Genomic DNA, 27,214 nt, shown 5'->3' on the forward strand with positions numbered 1-27,214 from the left:
TCACGTATTGGTATAGTGCCGACATCAGCAAAAAATGCTGGATCACATCAGTGAAGAAATTTTTAGGGAAACCGATCAGATACCATGACAAATGTAACAACTGTATATATATATATATATATTTATATTCAATTACCTTGTTACACAACAACTGTAGATATGTTATTATACGAAATGGATCTGTACATGCTGTAGATTGTGTACATATATACACACATACATTGTGTATATAATCATAATACACATATATTGTACATACATTGTTAATATATTTTGTGCATATATATATATATATATATATATATATATATATATATATATATATATATATATATATATATAATTTCACATATAGAGAATATCTATATTTCACATATAGAGAATATCTATATTTCTCTATGCACCCCTGTTTTCTTTTCCTCTGTTTGGACAGAGCACTCTCCACCATTTCACTGCGAGTTATACTGTGTATGACTATGTATGTGACAAATAAACCAAACTTGAAACTTGAAATCCAGCCTGAAAATAGCACAGTAGTGCTCTGAAGAACATGTGATAACAGCCAGGTTAGTTTTAGCAGGTCACATGATGACAGCTGGGTAGTTAGAGCACAGTTTATACACCAATGTAGAATTTAACTGTATTGTTTTCTTCGCAGTAACAATAAAAACCTGTGTTAAAATTAAAATAGCTACATGATTTCTATTGCTATCATTTTAATGACCCAGTTTAGGATACAGGTCACCTACCTTCTAGTAACAGAATTTAAACATACAAAATAGCATTTTAGCACTGTAGGTGATCTGTAGTACCACATATGGAGAGAAATCCTAATAGTCAACATAGTACAAATATAAATCTATGAAAAAACTGCCCAATGTAAATGTATTACAGACAGTGAAAATTATGAAGCGCTATTTCCCAAATATTAAATGATGGAATAATGCAACAGCTTTAATTTATTTCTATAATCAACAATGAATCAACACTTTCGCCTAAAATGTTTACATTTCCAAAGAAGGATTATTCCAATTTCCATTACAGTCAAAATATCTTTTAAAAGTTTTTCAGCTCCAAAGTTATATTTAACAAGATCTGTGGCACTCCTTTTCCCCCCCCCGTGTAGCACCAATAATTTCTGAAAATGAAAGATTTTGTGAATTGGGGGCCGGGGGGGGGGGGGGGTAGATTACTGTAAAACATCCAGCAATGTGCAATACACATTTGCAACACACATTTCAACTGAATACAGTGAATAGCAAATGGAGAGAATAGAATAGAATACATATACAAAGTATTGCAAAAGTGATTAAATTTAGCCCAGAGGGCCCAATGTTCAAAATCCTCTAGCCTTAAGAACTCTAGTAATTCATTTCTAAAAGGTCTCGTGAATTTCATAGAAGTTTTCACATTTTCCCCATAAGAAACTCCATGCCATGAACTGGGAGGTCTAGGCATGGAGTTGGCATGGAATGATCCACTTATAAATGTATAAATACAATTGTAATTATGCACAGAATAAGATCTCAAATGGCCAGAAACATGTTAAAACCAGCCACATACACCACTTTAAAAAGGTAAAACTACACTGGCCTCCCTGGTGATTAAGGCTGTAACCAACCTCAACGACAGAATGCATGCTCACTGCCACCAAATCCATACACATTACATCAATATTATATACAACATTAATTTCTCTACATTTACCCACTTCACTGCACCCACGGAGTCAATCTCTTTCTAACCCTTAAATCCATACCGGCTTCCCCAGCTACTAAGGCCTTAATGGCACCGTTAATGCATACTACACCACTAAGCACTGATAAATGTGTGAGTGGATAAATTCCGAACAATACAATTCCTCCGCATCAGTCACTTGTCTTCTTTGTTATTTAAGGATGTCCGGTTATTCATGATTAAGCAAAAGATGCCCCTGAAGCTTAAATTGTCTTGGCAGACTTTTTTAAAAGAGAGTGTCAGACATTCTGTTTGTCATGGCCACCATTTTATTCAAAACAAAATTAATTGGGAAGAAAAATAATCAACCAGAGGGGCTCTGTTCTTCTGCGAGTCTTGATCAGATAAAAATTTATGACCCTAGCATTTGGCATGGGGACAGAAGACATTTGTCTGGGACTTCAATTTATTTATTTATTTATTTATTTATTTATTTTTTAAACTTCAGTCCAGGTCATGTCATCCAGTTTTTTGAGCCAGAGCCCATCTACCAGTGGATTACAGATTTCCTGACCAGCAGAAGACAACAAGAGCAGTTGGAAAAACGCAAGACCCATATAGAGTCACTCAAATTCCAAGGGCACCAATATTTCACAGGAAATCAGGTGGAAGAACCTTAGCCTCTTTTCCACTATTGGGAGTATGGGTAATAACCATTCCAACTGAATTTCCACATGAACATGGCTTGGCACAGAATTCTTCTGTTCAGCAGTTTTCTCAAAAATGTTAGCTGACCATGCACATAGCCACAGGACCGATTATATGGGATGGCTTAAATGATGTAGGGATTCATGAATTGGTTCTACACGGGAGGTATGCTTCTTATTATTGCCTTCTCTTTCATTGCCAATGTTCTGCATTTGTTATGAACTATATTTTTATATGTGTAAAACAGCAAACACCAACACCAGTCCAAACAACAAATCTCATCAGATGCATACATCAACCTGATGAAGCTCAGCAGAGAATGTTCAAGGAATGTTTTTTTGAATTAAACACCTCCAGGAGGTCAGTGAGGTCTGGCATCCCAGCCTCACCATCTCAAAGCTCACTTTTAAAGCTGCACCTCTTTGCCACCAACCAACCAAAAATATCCATGATGGCCTTCCCAGCATTTAAGCCCATACCCAGACTCACTGGCACCATTAATTAATTCTGAGTGCTGCCAGTTCCACATAGATTTTACCCATTATATCAGCACGTGTTACACCACACAACAGAACCATCTTGGCCTCCCCACTGACTAAAGCCAACACCATTTATGCCTGCTACCTTTTTACCCAATGGCCCTTCACCGCTCCACCTTTGTTGTGCATTACCACAGCTAGTCCGAGCTCTCCTTAAACACAACCATATAATATGCAAGAGCACACACAGAATTCATCTAAAAGCCAAAGTCAAACCACAAATTCCAGGGATAACATGGCTGTAACAATGGTACTTTCTAACCTTAGCTATCTTAGTTACCCAACAGGTACTAATGTCAACTGCAAATATATGGTGGTGTGTAGGCAGCTGTTTAAAACAGCATACATGAAATAATACACCAATATATGCTGTGCTTTTTCTATGAGCTTTTAAAACAGGCTTTTTGTACATTTGCTGAATAAATGCTCCAAAAGAAAGGATCTTTTGGAAAAAAGAAATGCTGCATATTGTAGTCATCAAAAAATGCACTTCCTTGGCACTTTGTGATTTCAACTGCTCTTGTAACGATGTGTAACACTGTGCATTACAAACACTAAACAAGCTGTAACTAATGCCCTGTATATAGCCTTTCTATTGCAATCTATATGATGGACAGACAAAATGGAGTGGTGCCGAAGGAATATTTAAGTGTAGTCAACAATACTTTTGGTACAAGGAAGATTTGATACAGCAAGACGTAAGCACACACGAAAATGCCCCTTAGAATATTTTTTTTAAAAGACAAAATGGTGACTGATCAAAGTCACTAATTGTGTGAATCAGTATTTTAGACACTTAAGACCTTTAAAATATCCCTTAAGACTTTGAGGTAGATTTATACACCTTAAAAGATAAAATTTAACACCAGAGTTCAACTTCTATACCGTCACATCTCCAATAATTAAACAGGGGTAAAGCAATTCTAAAATCCTGTGGAAAAATGCTTCCTCAATCATGTTGAAGAGGGACTGCAGGAAAGCAGAATGGACATGGCAATGAGACTCAGTTAACTGTTCACTTTGAAATTTTTAAAAATCTGAACTTAGCAGATTGATACTGCGAGGGAAGCCTACTTTTCTAGACTGATGGCCACAAAAAGAACCATAAATTCATTTTTACTACAATAGATAGACTGGCTAACCACCCACCTCAGACCAGAATTTAAAACTTTCTCCATTAGAAACACTATGCAAGTTCAGTGTAGCACTTAGCTTGAAACACAAATGCAATTAAGAAAGAGGGGGGGGAAAAGGGAAAAAAAAACAAAAAACAAAAAAAAGCCACTTCTAGCTGTCCCCTAGACCCCATTCTACTAAAAATCTTTTAAGAAGTTTTCAGCATTGTTGAATGACACTGCTAATATTGTTAATCATTCAAAAATAAATTTCTCTACTCAGAACAGGCTTAACAGCAATTTGAGAAAGTACACCGACCAAAATTTAACAATGATGGACGGAACTCAAACATTCCATTGTTAGGAAAGATCACAGAGAAGATGATCTCAGTTTTCAGTCTGATTTCAGAGCTCATTTTAGCACAGAAGTTGCATTAAATCATCTTAAGCTAAACCATGATCCTAGTAACCTGTTTGTACTGACCTTTGCACTGTATTTGACAGTGTACCACTGTATACTGCCAATTCATCTAAAGTGACTGGGTTGGCCTAATGTATTGTTTTGAACTGGCTCCAGTCTTATCTAAGCAATATTAAATTCAGTCTCATTGGGAGAGCGCAAATCTAAACACTGTTGTCCTCTCAAAAATCTCATCCCAATTCTGAGATCTTCCAACATGATGTATTTGTTATATATAACAAGACACTTAACAATTTGACTATTATTTACTTCTCTTGGTACTGGTCCATCTTACAAGATTCCCAAATACATAATTGCCATATAAATAAGCACACAAGCTAAACATTCTTTAAATAAAGTGTACATTCTCAATAGATACCTCCCATTTTCTTTTTGTTGTAAATAAACAAAGGCTTCATAAACATTTCATAATCACAAAATTCACTTTAAATGACTTCACACATTTTCCACATCTTTGGTAACATTACCAAATGTATGTGATTTAAATCGGTTTGATTCAAATTAACTGTTTTTCATACATTTGAAGGTCCATCATGTGATTAGTTGATGAAAGGTCCCTCTTTTCAACCATGTGGTATGCTGTTGTAACTACTTTGATCAACTTGGAACTTGGAAGGTTGGCTCTAAAAATGGCTGTTTTCATTTAGCACCTTACACCTGAATGCATCCATTCATTCAATGACTTTTTTTTTTTTTTTCATCCACTTTATGCCTTTGCATGGAGAAAGAATGTGAGGGACTAATTATGAGCTCCCTTTCTTAGGATGGTTATCATCAAGGTCATTCACTTCAAGTTGCGCTGGAGTGAATTGAGTTTATTATTTCTTGCTGTTTCATTACAAAAAGGGACCTACAACTAAACAACAACAACCCAACCAAACAATCAAATGTTCTGGGAGAGAAAAACCCTTTAGAAACAAACAGTAGACTATTGTTTTAGATCTGCACAACTAATTACACACCTCACTGAAATTGCACTCACAGAGTACACATGGAATGGCCAATTTATTATGGACACCTGCTGTTCCATGACTGATGTTTCCCTGTATGAAAATTGGACACATGACTCAAGGGTGCAGCATTGAATCAGGTGAGCCACTTTTCCATGGACCAGTTTAAATGTGAATCCACATTAGAATGGGGGGGGGGGGGGGGTGGGAGAAATCAAGTGCACCGAGTGACCAGGCATGGTATTTGGTGCAAGCCTAGTCTGGGCCAGTATTTCAAAAATGTCCAAGCGTGTGAGGTTCCCTCGTGCAACATTGTGATTGAGGAAAAACATCCAGCAAAGGGGGATCCCATGGACATAACTCATTGACGAAAGGGGTCAAATGAGCATGCCAAGAATCTGCAGTCTTGCAAACTTTGCTGCAAGAGGTATGAATTGATGACCCACTTCCTGTCAGGAGTCAACAGTTTGGACTGTAAGATCCTGGGTCCTCCAATACCTCTGGATGGATGTTAGGACAGTAGGGCTTACCTAAGCATTGTGGCCAACCAAGTTCATGTCTTCATGGCAGGAGGGCACTTTCAGCAGGACAATGCACCATGCAACAAGGGTTGTTCCTGGAACCAATCCATGACTGCAGGTTTTCCCTCACTTCCCTGGCCTTCACAATCCACAAATTTTAATTGAGAGCACATCTAGGATGAGGCAGAATGTCTGTACCTCCATCTAATTTGCAGCAACTGTAAGAAGCCATCCTGTTTGTATGGAGCAAGATTTCTGAAGTAAAATCAACACCTACTGGAATCTATGCCATCATGATTTGCAGCAGTTCTGAAGGCCAAAGGATGTTTGCTTAACACACTAATTGATGGGTGTCTAATAAAAGGGGCCATTCAGTGTATATTCCCAATAATGCAGTCCATAGATTTGCTTAGGCACTGCAAGATGATAAGAAATAAAAGTATATATATATATATATATATATATATATATATATATATATATATAAAAATAATGTATTTAACACACATTGCTGGCTAAAAAAAAAAAGGCTCATTAATTTTGTTGGACTGCCTTTAGCTTTGATTATGGCACGCATTCGTTGTGGCATCATTTCCACAAGCTTTTTGCAATGTCACAATATTTATTTCTGTCCACATTTGCATTAGTTCCCCCCCCCAAAGATCTTGTATTCATGATGGGAGTTTTGGACCACTGCACAAAGTCTTCTCCAGAACATCCCAAAGATTCTTAATGGGGTTCAGGTCTGGACTCTGGTGGCCAATCCATGTGTGAAAATGATGCCTTATGTTCCCTGAACCACTCTTTGCCAGGATTCATCGGGTTCAAATTGTGATTGTCATTTTGGAATATACCTGTGCCAGCAGGGAAGAAAAAGAATCCATTGATGGAATAACCTGGTCGTTCAGTATATTCAGGTAGTCAGCTGACTTCATTCTTTTGGCACATAACACTGCTGAATCTAGAGCTGACCAACTGCAGCAACCCCAGATCATAGCACTGTCCCCACAGGCTTGTACAGTAGGCACTAGGCATGATGAGTGCATCACTTCAGCTGCCTCTCTTATCCTGATGGGCCCCATCACTCCAAATCAGGGTAAATCAAACCACATGACCATCTTCCATTGCTCCAGAGTCCAAGCTTTGTGCTCCCTAGCAAATTGAAGCAGTTTTTGCCGGTTAGCCTCATGGACAAATGGTTTTCTTAAGGCTACACAACTGTTTAGTCCCAATCCCTCGGGTTCCCTTCCATTGTGCGTTTGAAAATGCCCTTACTTTCACTATTGTTTTTATACAATTTGAGTTCACCACACATTTAAGCGATTGCCGATCACGCTCATTCAAGATTTTTTTTCTGACCACATTCCTTCCTCGAAGATGATGCTTCCCCACTGTCCTTCCACTTTTAATGTGTTGGACAGTTTTTAAGCCAATTTTAGCAGTTTCAGTAATCACCTTAGATGTTTTCTCTGCTTGATGCATGCCAATAATTTGAACCTTCTGAAACAGATTAACATCTTTTCCACAACCACAGGATGTGTCTTTTGACATGGTTGTTTAACAAATGAGAAGCTACTCACTGCATCAGTAAGGGTTAAATAACTTGTTGCCAGCTCAAACACCCATGCAGTAATTATCCAATGGGAGGCTCTTGCATGGCAGTATGAACCTACCATAGACAAGGCTGATAGGCAGATACCCTCTTTCTGATAACAGAGCCAGAAATCCATTAGGCCATGTTCGAGTTCCGTGATGTCTTTCTCCATGAACTGCTGAAGCATGACCGAACCAGAACAGGCATTGCAATGCAATTTACAAACCTCAGAATATATTGTTCAAATGCAATATGGGGGTTTTCATCATCCCTGAACAGCAGGGGGTGTGTGGAATGAACAAACAAAAACAAAAAGCTACAGGGAACAATAAACTATCCTTGCAGGATGCAATGTGAATTTAATTAGAACTAAACATGTTGCAATCTGTTTGGAAATGCAACTAGATCAAACAAATCAGAATAAAATTGGTCCAAAAATCACACCTTACAAGTGACTTGGGAGACAAGTTCCCAAATGCCAACTAATGAATTAATCCAATATACAGATATGCAAAATACATCAGTGTGTCATGTCAGTCACTGTATATAGTGTTCTGATATATAATTGGACAGGTTCTACTAGCTTCTCAAAATTAAATTGCCATTCATGCTATATTCAAAGCTAATCTGGGATAACAGTACACCTTTACAAATTAAAAATTCTTTTACCACAAAAAGGTCAAAATGTTTCAATTCTAACACATTCTTTAGCACACACCTGTCTTCACAAGCTAGCAAACAATTCTCTTGATTCAAGTTGTCAATGAATCCTTTAACAATTAGCACACAATGAGCCTATTTAAGGCCTTGTGCATGTTCACACTGCCTGAACACTTTATATATAGTAAATTGACTCATTTTAAAATCAGTAGAAATACATTTAAAACAAACAAACAAAAAAACAGACAACCTCAAACATCATAATAAGTTATATCTTAATGTTGAAGTCACAACTTCTGTATATCCACTCCCCCTTTTTTGGCCTTCTCCATCAGTGTGTACATGTGGATCTGTCGGGCTTTAAGGACATTGACTCCTCTTGTTATGTGTGATGGAAAATGATACGAAACTATGCATTATGTGATTCATATAAAAATCACACTGATCCTTTTGTTCTTAAATTAATAATGCTGTTTGCACATTTGTATCCGCCTGTTGCTGATTAAGTTGAACATGTATCAGGAACTGTTAACATCAAGGTCAACTTGACACACAACCCACACTATTTGGAGTCAGTTTGGGTTGGTTTGTGGAAAAAACCAAGCCGAGAGCTGATTGGCTTATAGCCACAGCAACAAAGGAAAGAAGAGATGCTTAAGAAAAGATGATTGGTTAAAGACAGCACAGGAGTAGTATAACTAGCCACGGTTTTGTATACTCGGGGCTCCCTACCTGAGGAGAGCCAAACATTTATTTTATTCTTTTTCTTATTAAATTACTCTCTTAATCACATCTGACTTGCTGTTTGTTCAAAATTCCACAACATTATGAAACTGGTGAGTTACCCTTAACGAACTCTTTTTATAAGGATTTACATTTATGGCATTAAGCTGATGCTTTTATCCAAAGCAACTTACAATTATGACAACTTGAGGGTTAAGGGTCTTGCTCAGGGGCCCAACAGTAGCAACTTGGCAGTGGTGGGGCTTGAACCAGCAACCTTCCAATTACAAGTCAAGTACCTTAACCACTGATGGTTTTCTATCAGGTTTCCAGTTCCCAGTCGCCATGCTTCTGTTAATAGGCCCGGTGTTGCTATGACAAGCTGTTGCCACACAGAATCCCTACTCCTTGAAGATCTCGACTTGTCATTGTGCAACATTAGCTATTGTTTTTTGCAGAATATAGCACCAACATTACCTAGTGTGTTTACTGTCTTTCCAATACCAAAGTGAATGTAGATGTTGCAGCACTTATGGCATTGTTAAATTAATCACCAGCACAGATACTTGGCATGAGGATGTACTGGCGATTGTTAAATTAATGCCAAAGTGACATGATGTTTGTGATCTGTGCAGTTCTGAAATATGCTCTTTTCCTCCAGTTGAGGCTGATGGATGTAGAATGTATTTACCGGATCAGAGAATTTTACTAGGGCACTTCCCCCATTGGTTATATATAGAATAATTTGATCAGTTTTGTTGGGTAGTGCTGCTGGTCTTATGTTTAAAGTAATGAATATCTAAGTCTTGGGCATTCTCCTATGGACACTGCTTCCTCGTCCTCTTCTAAGAAACCTGCTAAAAGTCTACACATGCATAAAACCAATTATATATAAAGGATCATATGCTGAGACAACCAAAGACCTAAAGTCCTGGGTATTCTAAAAGGGTGATGGTTTCCTTTTCTGGCAAAATGATTGATACTGTTCAGTCTGATATGGGTTTTTCACTGAAAAGCAATGTCTTGTTGTTCTTATATGGTCAAGTAATTATTAAATGTTGGCTGCATGAGTTTCGGTGTTTCTCTAGACTAATGGGGCTTGAACTGGCAACCTTCTGATTACTAGTCAAGTGCCTTAACCACTGAGCCTCATCACACTCTGCATAGCATAGCTTTTATTAATTCACTTCCCTCCACACACAAGACTTTCTCCAGAATGGTAATGAAGGGCAGACACAAGATACCAGGCATGTACTGCATTTTGTGGCGCATTAAATACTGATCACATGGACCAATTTTCTGAGTTGCTAAATCAGACATGTCATAGGATCAGACATTATGACAAAAGTACAAGGAATTAAAAGGGAGTATTCTTGCAGAAGGCCAAATATGCATACACACAAAGTAGTTTTAGTTTTGCTTCTTTTTTTTTTTTTTAACATTACCAAATTGCAGCCCTTTCCCCATTAAATTCTAGATCAAGATTACTTTTTACATTTTCCAAACCTTCAATATTCAGTTTTGCTACTATTTGTAAAGATCACTGTACCGTGGAAAATTACATGAAACATGATATTCTCTGGGGAGACTCCATTACACCAGAAAATATTTACAAACAGATTCAAAATAGTGCCATCTATGGTCATTTTTTCTGGCATCAACATGCAATTTGCAGCTAAATATTTAACCATTTGATCGATAAGCATAGATCTAATTTATTTTCTGCGATATGCAAATGCATGCAGGTGTAGGAAGGTCAGACATCATTCAACCATAAAGTTAAATGAAAAACAAAAACAAGAAAATACAGACAGAAACTAAAAGACGGAGATGTGGGATACCAATCACATGTCCTCTGCCAATGCCAGGACAGAACATGCATTGCGGGTTGTCAGATCATTAGTGGCTAATGCAAAGTACAAGTGTGAATGGGGTACCATGATTCTCGAAGACGCATTGTAATCTGATCACTCAAAAATACTTTTCAGAGGTGGTTTGGGATATCAGGCTACATTACATCTTTAGTGCAAACAGTAACGTGTCTTGATGCATCATGATGTAGTCCTCTACAGCAATGAAGTACTGCCCATATCAACCATGTCTTTGCCCTAGCTGGAAAATACATAATTATTGGCAAGACAAGCTAATGGATGGCTAAACGCAGTTTTTCATGGTTTCTTTCAGTGTCTCCTCTCTCATTCATTCATAAATCAAATCTTGTAATGGTGCATTCTCTAACATGAGCAAGAATTTGGAGGACATTTCTGCCTGAAAACAAGCGCACCAGAAGTGACGTATTAAATGTGCATGGCACCTCCTTCAGCAGGAATTATGTTAGAAATCTAGTCCCTTGTGATTAGGTCATCCAAAATGCATGTTAATGCCAGATGTGAACAGAGCCAGAGAAATCTTCAATTCGTAAGCTATAAGCATCAAAAAGCAACAAACAGCTGCAGCAACTGTGGTGGGGACCATCAGACATGATTCTACAATTAACTTGTAGCTGTGAATGAAGAAACAGAACTCCTTCAGTTCTTTAGAATAATCTGAAAACAGTGTCATCCTGTAGATGGGTAATTTCTCTGTAATGGGGCGGGGGGGGGGGGGGGGTGCTGTTGCACTGGTGATGAGAAAGAGGCTAAAGAACCTTTACATTCTCTGATTGGGTGCTGAGCCTATCAAATTAGTTTGCGAGAGCTGTGGTAGCTAGGCTCATTTGCTTTTTCACAATTCTGGGTCTTCCAAATTTCTTTTTTCTGATTGCCAATTCATGCTATTCTCACCTTCTCACTTTATATAAGGAGTCATTTCCTTTCATGTATGTGCAGAATGCAAGTGTGTACACAGTCAGCTACAGTCTTCATAGCATGTTCAATTGCAACTCATCAGTGGCAGTGAGGTGACCATGAGTTGGTTTGCCAATTTGTTAAAAGCTATACTGATCTTATATAAAACTAGTTTAAGTAATTTATATACAGTCTGCACAAGATATGTATGACCATAAAACATGTAAAACTTGCAAAACATGTTGGGCTCCATGAATCCATAGAAAATTATTTCTTTGGATGCACTGGTAATTGTGCTTAACTTGTCATTAAAAGTTGACAATTAAAACAGTCATTATGCAAAATACAGCACTTATTGCTAGTCTCTCCGAATTTGTCTGATCTCTGAAGTGACCAAGTTAGCAGTTCACCAGTTTCGTTCTTTTCCCCTTTCCACTTCCATGGATAGTTCATAGTATGACCAAACTCAACACCTGTAATATTCCTCAAGTAACTTTTTGGATAAACATCCTAAGCTCAAATCAGACTAAAGGTTTGTTATTTACCATTTTTCCAATTACAAACTTAAATGCTAAAGTTTAGTTTTTTTTTTTTCCATAACTGTTCTAAACTGGCACGTTTGTCGAAAGGCATCACTGCTTGTGACCAACAAGATGCAATTTGATTTAGATACAAGACATCTGCATTATGTAAATTACCATACTGGTTGTCATGTTGCAAAACGTATGATCTGTAAACTTTGCCTCTCTTAGTTACAGCTGTCAGAAATGTCCTGCATATAAATGGAATGTATGTATCTAAATGATGCACTTGGCAGAGGTACACATTTGCAGAAACAAACTCTATGCAGATCTGAACTTCCCGTATAAAGAAGCAGGAAATTCACACAGTGCGTTGATCTTGAGTTCAGTGTGTATGCCCAAATTCTGCATTTCTCAGTATGTAGTTAAAAACAAGTCCAGATCCAAAAAAGGAAGACTAGACCAGCGTTTGTCCGATTTTGTAAAAATTAAGGGCTCTTATTTTGAACTTCTAAATTTTTGCTTTGCTCCTCTAAGCCTTCCACATGATTAACAGCAATACAGATCAGTTTCTGTGCACCTTCTTGTTAGAATTCCCTACAAGGAGAATTTTTCATGTAAATAGATTAATACTAATAATAGTCTAATAATCATGTCTAATTTTATGTATGCAAGCGACCACAGCAAATATAGTTTAAACTAGCTACAGGATACTGAACAATTCCATCATGACTGAACATCTTGTTTTTGCTATATCATTTACATATTTTCTATTTAGTCATATTCTTTGCCATCTATATACGGTCAGGTAAAACCTGAATAAAAAGTGTGATGGTTCTCAGCATCTTTGTCACTTATTCTGAGAATCGTGCCCCAGGGCCATGAGGAAGGACAACCAGAAATGCAGACGTTGGAAAAATTCAGTTTTCCCTTCTGGTCCCCTTACACTTGGGCCATGAAAAACTGCTGTTTTTCCATTAGTAATTGAAACAGCGTTTAGTGTTAAAATATTCTTCTTAGCACATCTGGCCATTATTGTGTAAGCCTCTTGCAAACTTGGGAACTGTCATTTTGTATTACATGTCTCATGCATGCCACTCTCCCCCATTTGTGTTTAAAAAAACCACAAATATATTAGCCTACTTAAACTAGAACATATTTACAAATCAATTAAATGATTCATTCATTCAGTTTTATTCATCTTTCATTTTAGCCACTAACTTTATCCAAGTACTCAAAAAAGTTTTTATGCAGTACTAACCTATGACCGGTTCCCTGTTGGTTGTCCTCAGGTAGTCCCAGAGTTCAGTACAAGTAGGTGAGGTCTGAGAAACTGTGACAGAGGACAAATTAGGAGACCTACACAAGGCAATGGGGAGAAAGGGGCACATAAGAGTACCTCCTTATAGAGGCATTACTGCTCTGAAATGCAGTATTCTGCCTTTGATCAGATAGTCCCATCTCATTTTCTTTGCTTTCATTACAGTTGGCAGCAGACTGAGAACATCAAGAAAGTCTTAAATTTGTACAATGAAGATAAGCCTCAGGTTAGGCTATTTGCCAAAATTTCAAAGTTAGACTTCAAAAGGATGCTAGTACAAAATTATGTTGGAAGAATCCAGAAGAGAAACCTGAAATCACTTGACCCATAATCAAAAATCATTGTCTTGATAAAAGCAAACAGAACAACATAACCATGCTGAATCATACTGAAAGTGTCCTTCCACACATGCACACACCTGTCTGTGTCTCGTTCTTCACATGAGCAGGAGATTGTGAAGATTCCCCTGTTTCTTGTGCCAGTTTTTGGCTCTGCTTTTGAGTAAAGCTCATGTCTTGATGTTGAGGATGTTTCAACATTGGGCATAATTCTTCAGCTTCTGTTGGGTTGGGGCAGGGATGCACTGCTTGGTTAAGATACTTGTCCTTTTGTGTGTGTGATGCAGGAAGTGGTGAGGACGCTGAAGTTAGGCTTAACTGTGCTGCGGCTTGCACTGAAGATTTAACAGGATGTTCAATGGCACAGTCTGAATTTGCAGAATTTTTTTCTTTTGGTGACTCTACATGTTTTGGTACAAGGCTGGCCGATTGTGAATCTGTTTTTTTAGCCATCTTGCTAGCTTCTGTATATATTGCATCAAGCTTGATCTGATCCGTGTGATATGATGTAGGATCAATTTCTTCTTTAACAGACTCTGAAGAATTATTCTGGGAATTCTTCTCATAACTGGGGACTGAATATAAAAAAAAAAAAAAAAAAAGATACATGAAGTAAGAAAAAAGAAACCATACCTGTGTTTAAATATGTAATTAGTACAGTTTACATGAAAAATAAATGAGGAAAAGCATTCGTTCTCGATTACCATTAACCTTTAGTCCCACCCATTTTGAATCAAGACAGATTTGTTTTGAAACTTCCTGTTTACATTGTCACCTATCAGAAAAGGCTGACAAAACAAGTCAAATGTAGGAGCACTGAGAATATCTTCTGCAATTAGCTAATGCTCTAACTACAACATCCTTATGATTACCATTAGGTTTGATAGGAGAAAACAGCCAGAAATAATTTATTTGAAATAAGTGAAATCATAGAAATAAGACATTTATGATTGTACGAAAACATTTCATAAATGTTGCAAACCTCCAACTTGGAGATGCTATAATCAAATCATCTCCAACAGTGATTTGATCCAACAGAATTTAATTACTAATATTAGCAAGTGAACCAAATACATCAACCCAAACATTACATAGAACAATGGGTTATGGGTCTGCAGTTGGATACTAATGGATTTTACTCAACCCCGGCAAAGAAAATGAGCTAAGCAAAATAGCGAAGCAAATAATTGAAGTCCATTGTAACCACTACTTTAGGCCAGTCCCCTAAATAACACTTTAGACTGCCATTTACTGTTTTGATTCAGAATCTATGCCCAACTCAAACAGCTGTGGGAGTTATTGACAGCTGGCGAGTTTAAACCTTTCTGTGCTGCCTACACAATAATAAAGATAAAATGTAAGGATCACCGCTGTGTAACAAGTTAAATCCAGTTAATATTACATAACGATACCTATTTAACATTATATACATTGTTAGCTAATTAAATGTACAGGAACCCACTAGCTATACACGATAGCTATACTAACAATATAGTTGGATACTCATAAAACTCATGATTTTACATTTAATAGCAGTTCACTCATTCATAACATCCCTTTACAACAAACACAGGAAACATATTTAAAAACCAGCCCCCTCCTATACCGCTTGCCCAACTCTGCACCATCGCTGCAATAGCAGCTTCGTGTGAGACACACAGGCCAGGTAGGGGTAGTAGGGGGGGTTGTTCAATGAGGAGGTCAGGGTTCAGAGTCTTAATTCTATCAACTTGAAAATAGTTTTTGCAGAGTTGGATGTCTGTGTATGTGCTTTTTGAGGTGTGATGTCTGTGAATGTCCTTTTACGGGGTGCGATGCCCTCCTTTTAGGGGTTATTAAAGCAGCAGCCCTAATCCACAATGTGCGCGGTTAAAAAACTAAAAGTATAAATCGTCTCTCACCCAGTTTGTCACCTGGAGCAACAGAAGGCTTTAATTCTCCCAGGCCTTTTTCCTTAAAGATCAACTGTAGAGTATTCATAGCTACAACAGAACAAAGGAAGTTACATTTTTCCTACTTGTAACAGATCCCTTAGACTTAAACATGCACATAAACTTATGTAATTTATGTTCCAAATATCCTTCATGAAGTTCTCATGCATTCTTTATACTTCACGTATTAATACAAGTCTTGGAAAGTAGCCACTTACCAGTTTTAAAGGTGCTTATCTCAACTTCACAAAATTTCACATAGTTCAGTTCCACTTCCTTAAATGATAGAGTGCAAGATAATTAAAAAAAACCAACAAAAAAAAACCCCCACACAATTCAACACATGGAAAATTTGCTTCAACAATGACAGGAAACCCACTATGATTTTGAGTTAGAGATTTTGCAAATAAGGGATTCTGAGACTAGGAGTAGTACCTCTGCAGAGGTCTGCTGTCCCAAAAACTTAAAACAATATTGATCTGATACCTGCAAAGCCCCAGAACTGACTCTCTGAGCCTGCTCTGCCAGATCTGTGATCAGTGACCTCTTCTCAATATCCTCCTTGCTCAAGGAACCAGGGTGGGCTACATTCTGTTCAAAAACACAACCAACATGGTAATAAATAAACCACATCAGCATAAGTTTTCCATAGTCATAATCTTTAGCTGATCATTCAAAACTGAAATACTCACAAGGTAGGCAAGCACATGTGCAAAAGTCAAAACATGGGCTGTGGCATCCCTTTCTGGAAATTTGCTTTCACACAGTAAACAAAGATAACCACATTTGGGATCAGGTTGTGCTGTGCTGTACTTCACCATGAACTGCAGACCTGGATTAAAGTTTACACACACACACACACACACACACACACACACACACACACACACACACACACACACACACACACACACACACACACACACACACACACACACACACACACACACACACACACACACACACACACACACACACACACACACCTTGCAGGAATGTCTCATTTACTCCAAAAATATAAAATGGAATTTTTAGTTAACAGAAGCTTTAACACAAACAATTCTAAATAAGTTCTGAAATTTTTTAGAAGCATGCTCAAACAATAAATGTTTACTGTTCTCCAAGTATTTGAAGAGGACTATAATACCAGACATCTCATTAGCATCACCAAATATAATCTCCATGAAGTTCCATCACAGCCAATCATTATAAGCAATACTCACCAAGCAGAGGAGACTTCCTGTCACAGCTTTTGGAGTAAACCAGTAATGTCACAGGCCTCTGAACTATGAAAACACACAGGTCATAGTATTAGATTATGATGGCATTATGAAGGTCATATTACAACTGCTGTGTATTGATTTTGCACATCAAACCCTCTTCTGTCTGCTGGTTATTTTGAAATTATTAGGCACATAGATGTTTCAGTATACAAACTGGTAGGATGATCCATTTTAGTGGGGTAGCAGGTTTTTGGTAATGCTCAATGGTTATCAGACATCAAGCAAGTCAAATGGATAGCTAATTAACAAAAATCTATTGGGCCAAAATATCAGCTTCACTTTCCTGTCACATTCCCCCATGGCTTGATGGTACCAGTTTTGTTCTGAGCACGAGTTTGTTGCCAACCTAGTCTGCTGCCCACCAGTTATTTTGACCCTCACTGCATAACATTCCTTTACATCTAAGTGCGACATTGTCCAGTCAACAACTTGATAGGGTTTAATGCTATATCCTTCAGCAGCAGTAAGTTTGTTACGATTGGCTCTTAAATTATTAGTACACAACATAATACTCCCCCAGTGTTATAGAGAGATAGAGAGATAACATCTCAAAGAGTTGTACTTCATCAGAAAAGTACAGATACTAACCTTCAACACATTGTCTCAGTTTAGAAGAATGCATCTGAATTACTGCCAAAACTAAAGAAAGAGTGGGGGAACCAATTAACAGAAGTAAATTGGCACAAGAGAGAACATGGCCCTTTACTCCAAACAAAACCAATTTCATTTTGTCTTACTTTTCTTGTATGCCATGTTCCTTATCTCCTGACTCAGCTGACCTGGTATCTCACACACCTGGGCAGGATACTCAGTATAAGTGTATGTGTAAGCAAGTGTGCAGTCAGCAGGCAAGTGCCTCAAGAAACACTCACCTGCAGTACCTTCTTGTCCTTTCCCTGGCTCATACCTGCTTCTTGCGCAAGCTCTCTCATGTGGTCCAAATTTTGAGAAACAAGGTACACAAGGTCTGGATTTGTGTATTTCTATTAAAATATCCAAAATCTTAATCAGATAAATTGCTAATTTTATAATCTTTGCTCAAATGAAAATCTTAGGGGTAACGTATGCTTCTACACACACACAACAAAAAAAAAAAGTTCCATTCTAAGCAAGATGATTAAAGACAATGCTCACAAAGACACTGAAATAGTGTTGCAGAGAGGAAAGATGGGCACAGACAGAGGATACTGGGATGTTGAGCTCACACGCATGGCACAGATAGATGGGTGGGTTAAAACACTGACTGTGCCTGTCTACAAACACAGTGAGCAGTTGTAGACCTGAGAGACACACACACAAAAAAAAAAAAAATACAATGCATTGAAAATTTAAGAAAGTACTTGAGTCTTGGTTTAGAGAACAGATTTTAGAAAATGCTATTTATTTAAATGCTATTGTAGTATAACTGTTAGAGATGTAGTACATTCTCACCTATTAGCGGGGATGGTGATGTCCTTCCATGTCTACATGACATATATTTGTACAGTTTAATCACCGAGAGGACTCCTAAGTCCGAGAGACCACCACCACGTTTATGAGGGTGACCTCCTTTAGAAAGACACACACACACACACACACACACACACACACACACACACACACACACACACACACGTGTGTGTGTAATTTTAGATACTTTTAACAAATACATACCATGGTACAAGCCTAGAGAGACAAGAAAGAAAACAGTGAACTCACTGGAATAAATCCATAAATAAATCTTAAAAATCACTAAGCTACACTCACTATCCACATCACCGTTTGCTTATCCTTAAAAACAATTCCTATAAAATTCCCTTCATGACCCCTGTAGCAGATTTTTTTCAAAGTTACAAAATCGCATAAATCCCTAAATTGCCATTTGGTCACATGAGTACTTTTTTAAAGTTTGGTTCACAAGCCCAGGAGAGATAGTGGTCTTGTCTGCCTCACTCCCAGGGGTATGTGAGCTGTACATTATAGATAGTAGCTTGCACTGACCTTGTCCTTGATTAACTAGTAAGGCCACATATAAGAGGACAAAACGCTGTTCTGCTAATCACAATAAAAGTCTCTTAATCGGTCACACACCCATTCACTCGCTCCCACAAACACTCAAAAATAATAATTCAGCTTCCTCAGTAAATTAAGATTATTCTGAGTCAAGATAATGATTAAAATTCAAATTTGATGCAAGACTCTAGCCTGGTCTTAATAATTGTTGGGGGAAAGTGTTCTGCAAATCAATCACGTACCAAACAAAGGATGAGAGAATATAAAATGAAAAGATGCTTTTCACAACATGGAGATTAATAAAAGACAACCATTCTAAATCAACAACGTATACATTGTAGGTACAAGTGTAACATTCCTCTTTAATGTAAACATTTACTTTCAGATATTACCTTTGCCAAACAGCTCGACAAGTCTCTGCAGTCAGATTGTTGCCATATAGATGAGAAAACAGAAGAAGTATATACACATCTGTATATGGATGACATACAGTAGCATGTATATGCAAGCAAGCATAGGTACCCCAAACATCTCTCGCATGCAAAAACGAACCTGATTGTGTTCCCTTCCTTCAATATGCATCTTGTAATGTTCAATGGAGGTTAAAGCCTCGTCACATTCCTGTGACAAAAATCCACGGAATGATTAAACGTCGTCATCACGCCTGTTAAGATATTACCCTGGACCATTTAAAATCTTAATTTCAGACAAATAGGATGTGAAAAGCTCTCAAATCAAACACCAAATGCTTGATACATTGGCATTTTGCCATTTGAACCACGTCTCTAGAAGTGACTGAGCTCACAAAGCAAACAAAAACCATGCACATCTAAAACATGTAGGGACAGTAAGAGCACACAGTGTGGTAGGACACCTCTGCCAAAAAGTGGCCTACCTGATCAATTTCAGTAGCCAAGAACAGTGAGCACTGATGTGTCAAACATGCTTCATAATGTATCTGTACTTACCACGCATAAAATCCTGCATGATGACAGATCATCTTTATCTTGTCCAACAGAATGCACTAGGTGGAAAGAACATACAAAATTTCACAGGCATTTCTCTCCACATCTTTTCACTGTAACACAGCCATTCCTCAATTACCCCTCATTCTTGCGAAGCATTCAGCCACGCTCCTGAAATTTGAGCTCACTGAAAGTTTCACAAAACACTGAGGGTAATGGGGTGTGTGTGCACCAATAGTGCAGTTCCTTCGCCACTACTGTGCGGTACAGTGGCTTGACAGCATGAATCCATGACTGCATTTGCTACACCTAACCTATGGTCGATCTCAGGTGCTCTCTTCCCATCAGTTGTGAATATTACCCTGTGGTGGAACAACAAAATTCTAGACTGTTTGCCTGTAAATAAGCAAACTAAATCAAAGCAAAATGAGTTTGTATAGCTTTTATGAATAAAGAGCAGCCAGGGAGAATACTCAGCAGATGCCTGCCAAGCAAGCAGGAAGCATCTCCAAATTTACAGTCAAACTAACAGCTTAAATAGTTCTTTGATAGCACTTAAATATGATTGGCTTGTTAGTAAGTACAATAAATCACATTCATTATTCTTCAGCCTCCTCATATTGCATCATGTAATGATTAATGAATAAACATGCTTGTGCTTGAATGACTACAATACTGTGGAGAAGAAAAAATAAATACTTTTTTTTTTTTTTTTTTTTTTAATCACACACACCTTAAACTTCTCACCTTCTAACTGGAGGGAGCATGCCATCCTTTTTTGGGAGAGAACCATGGTCTCAGACTTGGATGTGCTTTTTAAATGAGAGGGCCAGAAGGCCAACATTGTCTGCAATAATAAAGCCTCCTGGTTCCCTCACCAGAAGCCCTCCTATCTTTATTTATACCTTACCATCCTGTCCATGAGTATTACAAACAGGAGAGGAGACAAGGCACCCCCTTGGCAGAGACCAACGCGTAAAATGGACAAGCATGACTCAACACCGAGAATGCAGAAAGAACTCTGAGTTTTAAATGGACCGCATTAGTGGACCTACACCACATACTCCTGCAGCACCTCAGACAGAATGTCTCTAGACACATGGTCATAAGCCTTCTCCAGATCCAAAACACACATGTATATTGGAATGACAAACTCCCATGTGTTCTCATCCATCTGGGAGAGGGTAAAGGGCTGTTCCACCATTCCACAGCCACAATGGAATCTTGCACTGTCCCTCCTGAGTCTAATGCTCAACAACTAGACAAAGTCTTTTTCCCAGTGCCCTGGCACAGACATTGCCAGGGAGGCTGAGAAATGTGATCCCTCTATAGTTTGCACAGGGTTAAATGGCTCAGGATCATTGGATATCACCATATCTAAGGCTAGTAGGCAAAATCATATGCAAGTCATACACTACAAGGACAATACTATACCATAAGTCAATAATCATTTAAAGAAAGCCTGCAATATATTACATATAAGACATAGCATTTAGCTTCAACACACTGCATCTAATTTTGCAAAATCGCTCACATAAACCTAACTTGTAAAATCTACATCCCTCAATTCATAGAAATCAATATGAACATCATTAAGTCCTCAAACTATGAAAATCATCAACACAATCTAAATGGTTGTCTGAGAACAACTGTGCAAGACATTCATTTCCTGAAGTTATATAGTCACTAACAAATGAACAAATAGATCAGTATTAAACTGGTAAATTGTTTGTAGATCAAGTTAGCATTCAGTGGTAAATAATAAGACCGAGGCTTCAAACTAAAATCATGTTTACACATTTCATGCAAATTACATATTAATCCAGACATCTAGGCATCAGTGAAGTTTTACTGGGGCAATTTTCTCAATTCATGAAACACAGATTAGAGGTTCAGTCACTTATTTAATCTCCAAAAATGCTCATATGCAAGAGAGAAGTTGCCAATTAAATCTCCTCCACTCAATGTACATCCGATCTAGACAGGAGTCTGTGCCACCCGTCACCTGTCTTTGCCCTACTCAGGAACCATGAGTCCAGTTAGAAATTCACCAAACATGCAACAGAATTGATCTTCAGATTCTCGATTTTCATTTGTACATATGGAAGAAATTCTAATGATCATATTTTAATCAAAGTATTAGCCAACTTTTCTGGTATGCGATTATCATAAAATGGACAGCATCACGGGGGGGGGGGGGGGGGGGGGGGAGAGATGGAGTGATGGTATGGGAGAGGACAGAGAGAGAAGAATGAAACCTTTTCTTCCTACAGCCATTTTTTGGGAACCTGAGGTCTCTTGCCAACAAGGTGGATGAATCATCAGCTTTAGGAACAACCAGTGCAAGGAGTGTAGTGTACTCCTGGGCAGCATTGGAATATATATATATATATATAGATAGAGCCAGCACAAGTGAATTACCTGGCTTCTCACTAGTTCGAACTCCAAATGGTGTAATCCCCGTCATGTAACTGAAGCAATGCATATGAACTCCTGATATTGAAATTGTAGCAGGAGGTTTGAGACCTTATTATCTACCATGGGAGATATCGTACATCATTTCTGTAGTTGTTTATATCCCTCCATTGGCTGTGGTGAGGAGCGCTAGTAATGTCATTTACACGGACATTAACACCCCAGCACACTCATATTGCTCAGTGGTGATTTTAATCATGCCTCCCTTTCTCTTGTCCTGACCAACTTTAAACAGTATATTAACTGTGCAATAAGAGAGAATAAGATTCTGGACCTTTTTTATGCCACTGTGAAAGAAGCATATAGTTCCTTTGCTCTCCCACTCAGAAACCGATCCTAACCTCATACACCTTGTGGCCACCTATAAGCCACTGGTTATGCAACAGATAGCTAGCATAAGGACTGTGAATGTTTGGTCCAGGATGACTATTGGGATGCTGAGGGCCTCCCTAGTTTTAAATCAAAAATTCTGTGAGGATACCACTGTACCCACCCCCCCTCCCCGCCAAGAAGGTTCGCTGCTCCCATAACAAACCATGGATAAATATAGAAATAAAAAGGTCTCAACAGGAAGAGGACCTTCATGTCTAAGTAAAAGAGGAACTTTGGGCTGTTCAAAAGGTACTTAAGAGGGAAAACTAAGGGAAGCCAAGAAGTGCTACAAGTAGAGGAATAAGGCTAGAATGGGTCAGAACACCACAAGAGAGATGTGAAATGGAATGAAAAGCATGACAGGCTGTAATCTACATGGTGTAAATGGAGATCTGGCATTCACATCTGAGCTCAACCTCAGCTGGAATCCCTGCTCTACGATCTAACAAAACTTCTGTCACCTCCTCTCCCAGCAGACTTCTGATCCCAGAGGACAGCCTCGTTCCTTCCAACAGCACTCTTCAAAACATGATTAACATAACACTTGACCAGAACAACTTGCCACTCACACCATCCTCCCCTTCACCCATGTGCAGGAAGTCTCAGCTCCTTGTATTCTTCCTCACCACCCAGCCCTACCTTCACCATCATCCAGGTAAAGCAGAATTCTACAGGCTCTACAGGCCTGATGACATCAACCACAGGATGTTAAAAACATGTTCTGTAAGTGGCAGCTCCTCTACAGCACATCTTCAATCTCTCTGAGGTTGAAGAAGGTGCCTACACTATGGAAGTCCTCATGCATTATTCCAGTAGCAATGAAGAATAGTCAAATGGTCTTAATTACAGACCAGTAGCTCAGACCTCACACATTATGAAAACATTCAAGAAGCTGGTTCTGCAGCACCTGAGGTCTCAGCTGATGGATTTCCTGGACCCAATTACAGTTTGCCTACTAGTAACACATTGGAGTGGATGATGCAATCATCTTCATGATGCCCTCTTTCTGTTGTTCTTTAATTTCTCTGGTACCTTAAGCACCATCCAGCTCTGCCCAGTGACAAACTGCTAGAAATGCACAGGCACCCCAACACCATGTCCTGAATCACAGACTACCTGACAGGTTCGCCACAATATGTCAGACCGAATAGCTGTGTTGAGTGTGTGTTCTAAAACTGGGTTCATGCAGAGAAACAGCCTGTGTCTGGCCTTGGACTAAGGCCAGGACATCATGGGATGGTACCTAAAGAAACAAATGTTACTGCAATGGGTACCAGGTGGATTAAATGAGATCACTTATTTTACTATATACAGTTGGAGAGAATGGTGATGTGATGTTGCATTTTGATTTATTTTGTGCATAAATGGTAGAAACTTTGAAAAGTACAGTATAATTAAAAAAAAATGGTTATGTAACTGTCCTTGAAGAAAGCATATAAAGATTGAGTTCTCCTGGGACTGTTGGGTATTCTCCATATTATGCCTCATTTGTATGTTATATTGAACAGCAAAATATACCCAGGACATGCCATTCAATTAATTCTTGAGTGTTTAGTAAACAAAATAAACAGGTTTTACCTTCACCTTAACTCATGGGTACCCATGACAAAAATGTCAAGTTTCTGTGTAGTGAGAAGCACTGACAGACTAGCAGACATGCATATATACATTTAATATACCTTCATGTGCCTTCTCTGTAGTCCGTTCAGCTGGGCTGTCTGTGGTTGCCAAGTCTGACTTTTGGGTTTCTGGATCAAACACTGTGGGTAGTCAGACGGATATAAGCCTCAGAAGACCTGACTGATGAACAAAGTGAGATAACAAGACAAATGGACAGGACGTACAGATTCGGTCTCCTGGTGCAGCAGCAGCAGCCGCCGCCGCCGCCATCATTTCACTTCGGTTTCTTTCTTTCCTTATGAGCTGCAGCTTGTCTAGAGCTTTAGAAACATAGCTTGGTCTAGAGAAACACCGAAACTCATGCAGCCAACATTTAATAATTACTTGACCATATAAGAACAACAAGACATTGCTTTTCAGTGAAAAACCCATATCAGACTGAACAGTATCAATCATTTTGCCAGAAAAGGAAACCATCACCCTTTTAGAATACCCAGGACTTTAGGTCTTTGGTTGTCTCAGCATATGATCCTTTATATATAATTGGTTTTATGCATGTGTAGACTTTTAGCAGGTTTCTTAGAAGAGGACGAGGAAGCAGTGTCCATAGGAGAATGCCCAAGACTTAGATATTCATTACTTTAAACATAAGACCAGCAGCACTACCCAACAAAACTGATCAAATTATTCTATATATAACCAATGGGGGAAGTGCCCTAGTAAAATTCTCTGATCCGGTAAATACATTCTACATCCATCAGCCTCAACTGGAGGAAAAGAGCATATTTCAGAACTGCACAGATCACAAACATCATGTCACTTTGGCATTAATTTAACAATCGCCAGTACATCCTCATGCCAAGTATCTGTGCTGGTGATTAATTTAACAATGCCATAAGTGCTGCAACATCTACATTCACTTTGGTATTGGAAAGACAGTAAACACACTAGGTAATGTTGGTGCTATATTCTGCAAAAAACAATAGCTAATGTTGCACAATGACAAGTCGAGATCTTCAAGGAGTAGGGATTCTGTGTGGCAACAGCTTGTCATAGCAACACCGGGCCTATTAACAGAAGCATGGCGACTGGGAACTGGAAACCTGATAGAAAACCATCAGTGGTTAAGGTACTTGACTTGTAATTGGAAGGTTGCTGGTTCAAGCCCCACCACTGCCAAGTTGCTACTGTTGGGCCCCTGAGCAAGACCCTTAACCCTCAAGTTGTCATAATTGTAAGTTGCTTTGGATAAAAGCATCAGCTTAATGCCATAAATGTAAATCCTTATAAAAAGAGTTCGTTAAGGGTAACTCACCAGTTTCATAACAAGAGGAGTCAATGTCCTTAAAGCCCGACAGATCCACATGTACACACTGATGGAGAAGGCCAAAAAAGGGGGAGTGGATATACAGATAAGTTGTGACTTCAACATTAAGATATAACTTATTATGATGTTTATGAGGTTACAAACAATAAACCTGCCTGAGGATTCCTGCTTTCTTATATGCATTTCAAGTGCTTTTTGTACACTTAAACTTTACAACTCCTGAAAACAGCATGGACAAGGTTATCAAGAAAATATGAGAGAATGGCACTACCTGCAATTCCCCAGGAGGACTGTCTTTTTGTGCCCGAGTGGCCAAGGAAACGATCCTCTTATGGTAGTCAAAAGAGGAGGAAGTGTAACTGTTCTTAATATAGTCCATCATAGCTGGGTGAGCTGCTTCCTAAACAAATATTTTTAGCCAGAGAAAAGCACAGAACACCACATTAACTAAAATGTTTTGACTGAAGCACACTTTCAAAATGGGGTTTGTGTACTTGCTGTCAATTTCAGAACTGAATATGGTATATCAGTAGCATCACCCCCCTCCAAACTGTATACCTCTGTAAAACCTAGGTATGGGCCAAAAAACAAATTCAGAACCTTCACTTTATAGTCCTTAAGCATGTTGGTGAGTCATACAATTATTTCTTAAAGTGTTAAAAATGTGACAAATTCCTATTTTTGCCACCTGTCCCTGTACATAAATGTTTTAGAATTCAAAAGAGTCAGAACAATCAAGATATGGATGAATTGTTGTTTCAGCTAGGATGGCAGTTGAGATCACACCCACTTAAGGAAAAGAATCACAGGCCAATAACTGCTTCTTACTAGATTAGCATTTCCTCTGAGGTCCATTTTAACAGAGCAGTAGGGCCATGTGTGGGGACCTTTTCTATAAAGAATTACCAGCAACACAAACTGATGACAGAGATTATGTGGAAACAACATGCACAAGTAAACACATACCAGGTAGCAGCAAACATGATGAAAACTGATGCAGTGGGAAATGCTTTCGGTGGCTTGAAGTTTCTTTTGGCAAAGAAGGCAGAGATACCCACAATGCTGCTCATCCTCAGGACAAGAATACTCAAGCAGGAAGTTCAAGCCTAACAAAAGATAAGGATCAGCCATCACAAACTGGCTGACAACCCTGAATGTTTAGGTAACGAGCATCTCACCAAGCAAAGGGTTGGTTCTGGCAGGGTCTTTGATATATGCCTGGAGGGTTTTCCTCAGCGGTCTGCCCACTGGAAAGGAAGATGCTTAAAAACTACCCTATAACCCAAGAGGAAATACATTTAGCCATATAAAATTA

The 27,214-nt window shown here is 38.5% G+C and overlaps 1 protein-coding gene across 1 annotated transcript in view; it reads right to left on the minus strand.

The window, feature by feature from the left end:
• The window catches only part of si:ch211-199g17.2, a 63,849-nt gene that overhangs the window by 27,140 nt on the left and 9,495 nt on the right, over positions 1–27,214 (minus strand). The window contains exons 11-31 of the mRNA XM_035529161.1: positions 27,078–27,146; positions 26,866–27,005; positions 26,171–26,299; positions 25,888–25,945; positions 24,797–24,892; positions 24,632–24,712; positions 20,109–20,164; positions 19,693–19,761; positions 19,533–19,557; positions 18,580–18,696; positions 18,283–18,428; positions 18,021–18,131; positions 17,886–17,943; positions 17,737–17,787; positions 17,089–17,151; positions 16,558–16,697; positions 16,352–16,456; positions 16,084–16,141; positions 15,836–15,916; positions 14,015–14,509; positions 13,537–13,608 (exon numbers count right to left, since the gene is read on the minus strand). Of these exons, the coding sequence (XP_035385054.1) occupies positions 13,537–13,608; positions 14,015–14,509; positions 15,836–15,916; positions 16,084–16,141; positions 16,352–16,456; positions 16,558–16,697; positions 17,089–17,151; positions 17,737–17,787; positions 17,886–17,943; positions 18,021–18,131; positions 18,283–18,428; positions 18,580–18,696; positions 19,533–19,557; positions 19,693–19,761; positions 20,109–20,164; positions 24,632–24,712; positions 24,797–24,892; positions 25,888–25,945; positions 26,171–26,299; positions 26,866–27,005; positions 27,078–27,146 (2,220 nt within the window). The remainder of the gene's footprint in view (positions 1–13,536; positions 13,609–14,014; positions 14,510–15,835; positions 15,917–16,083; positions 16,142–16,351; positions 16,457–16,557; positions 16,698–17,088; positions 17,152–17,736; positions 17,788–17,885; positions 17,944–18,020; positions 18,132–18,282; positions 18,429–18,579; positions 18,697–19,532; positions 19,558–19,692; positions 19,762–20,108; positions 20,165–24,631; positions 24,713–24,796; positions 24,893–25,887; positions 25,946–26,170; positions 26,300–26,865; positions 27,006–27,077; positions 27,147–27,214) is intronic.

The sequence above is a fragment of the Electrophorus electricus genome, chromosome 8 (assembly GCF_013358815.1).
Source record: "Electrophorus electricus isolate fEleEle1 chromosome 8, fEleEle1.pri, whole genome shotgun sequence".
In the NCBI taxonomy this organism is placed as follows: Eukaryota; Metazoa; Chordata; class Actinopteri; order Gymnotiformes; family Gymnotidae; genus Electrophorus; species Electrophorus electricus.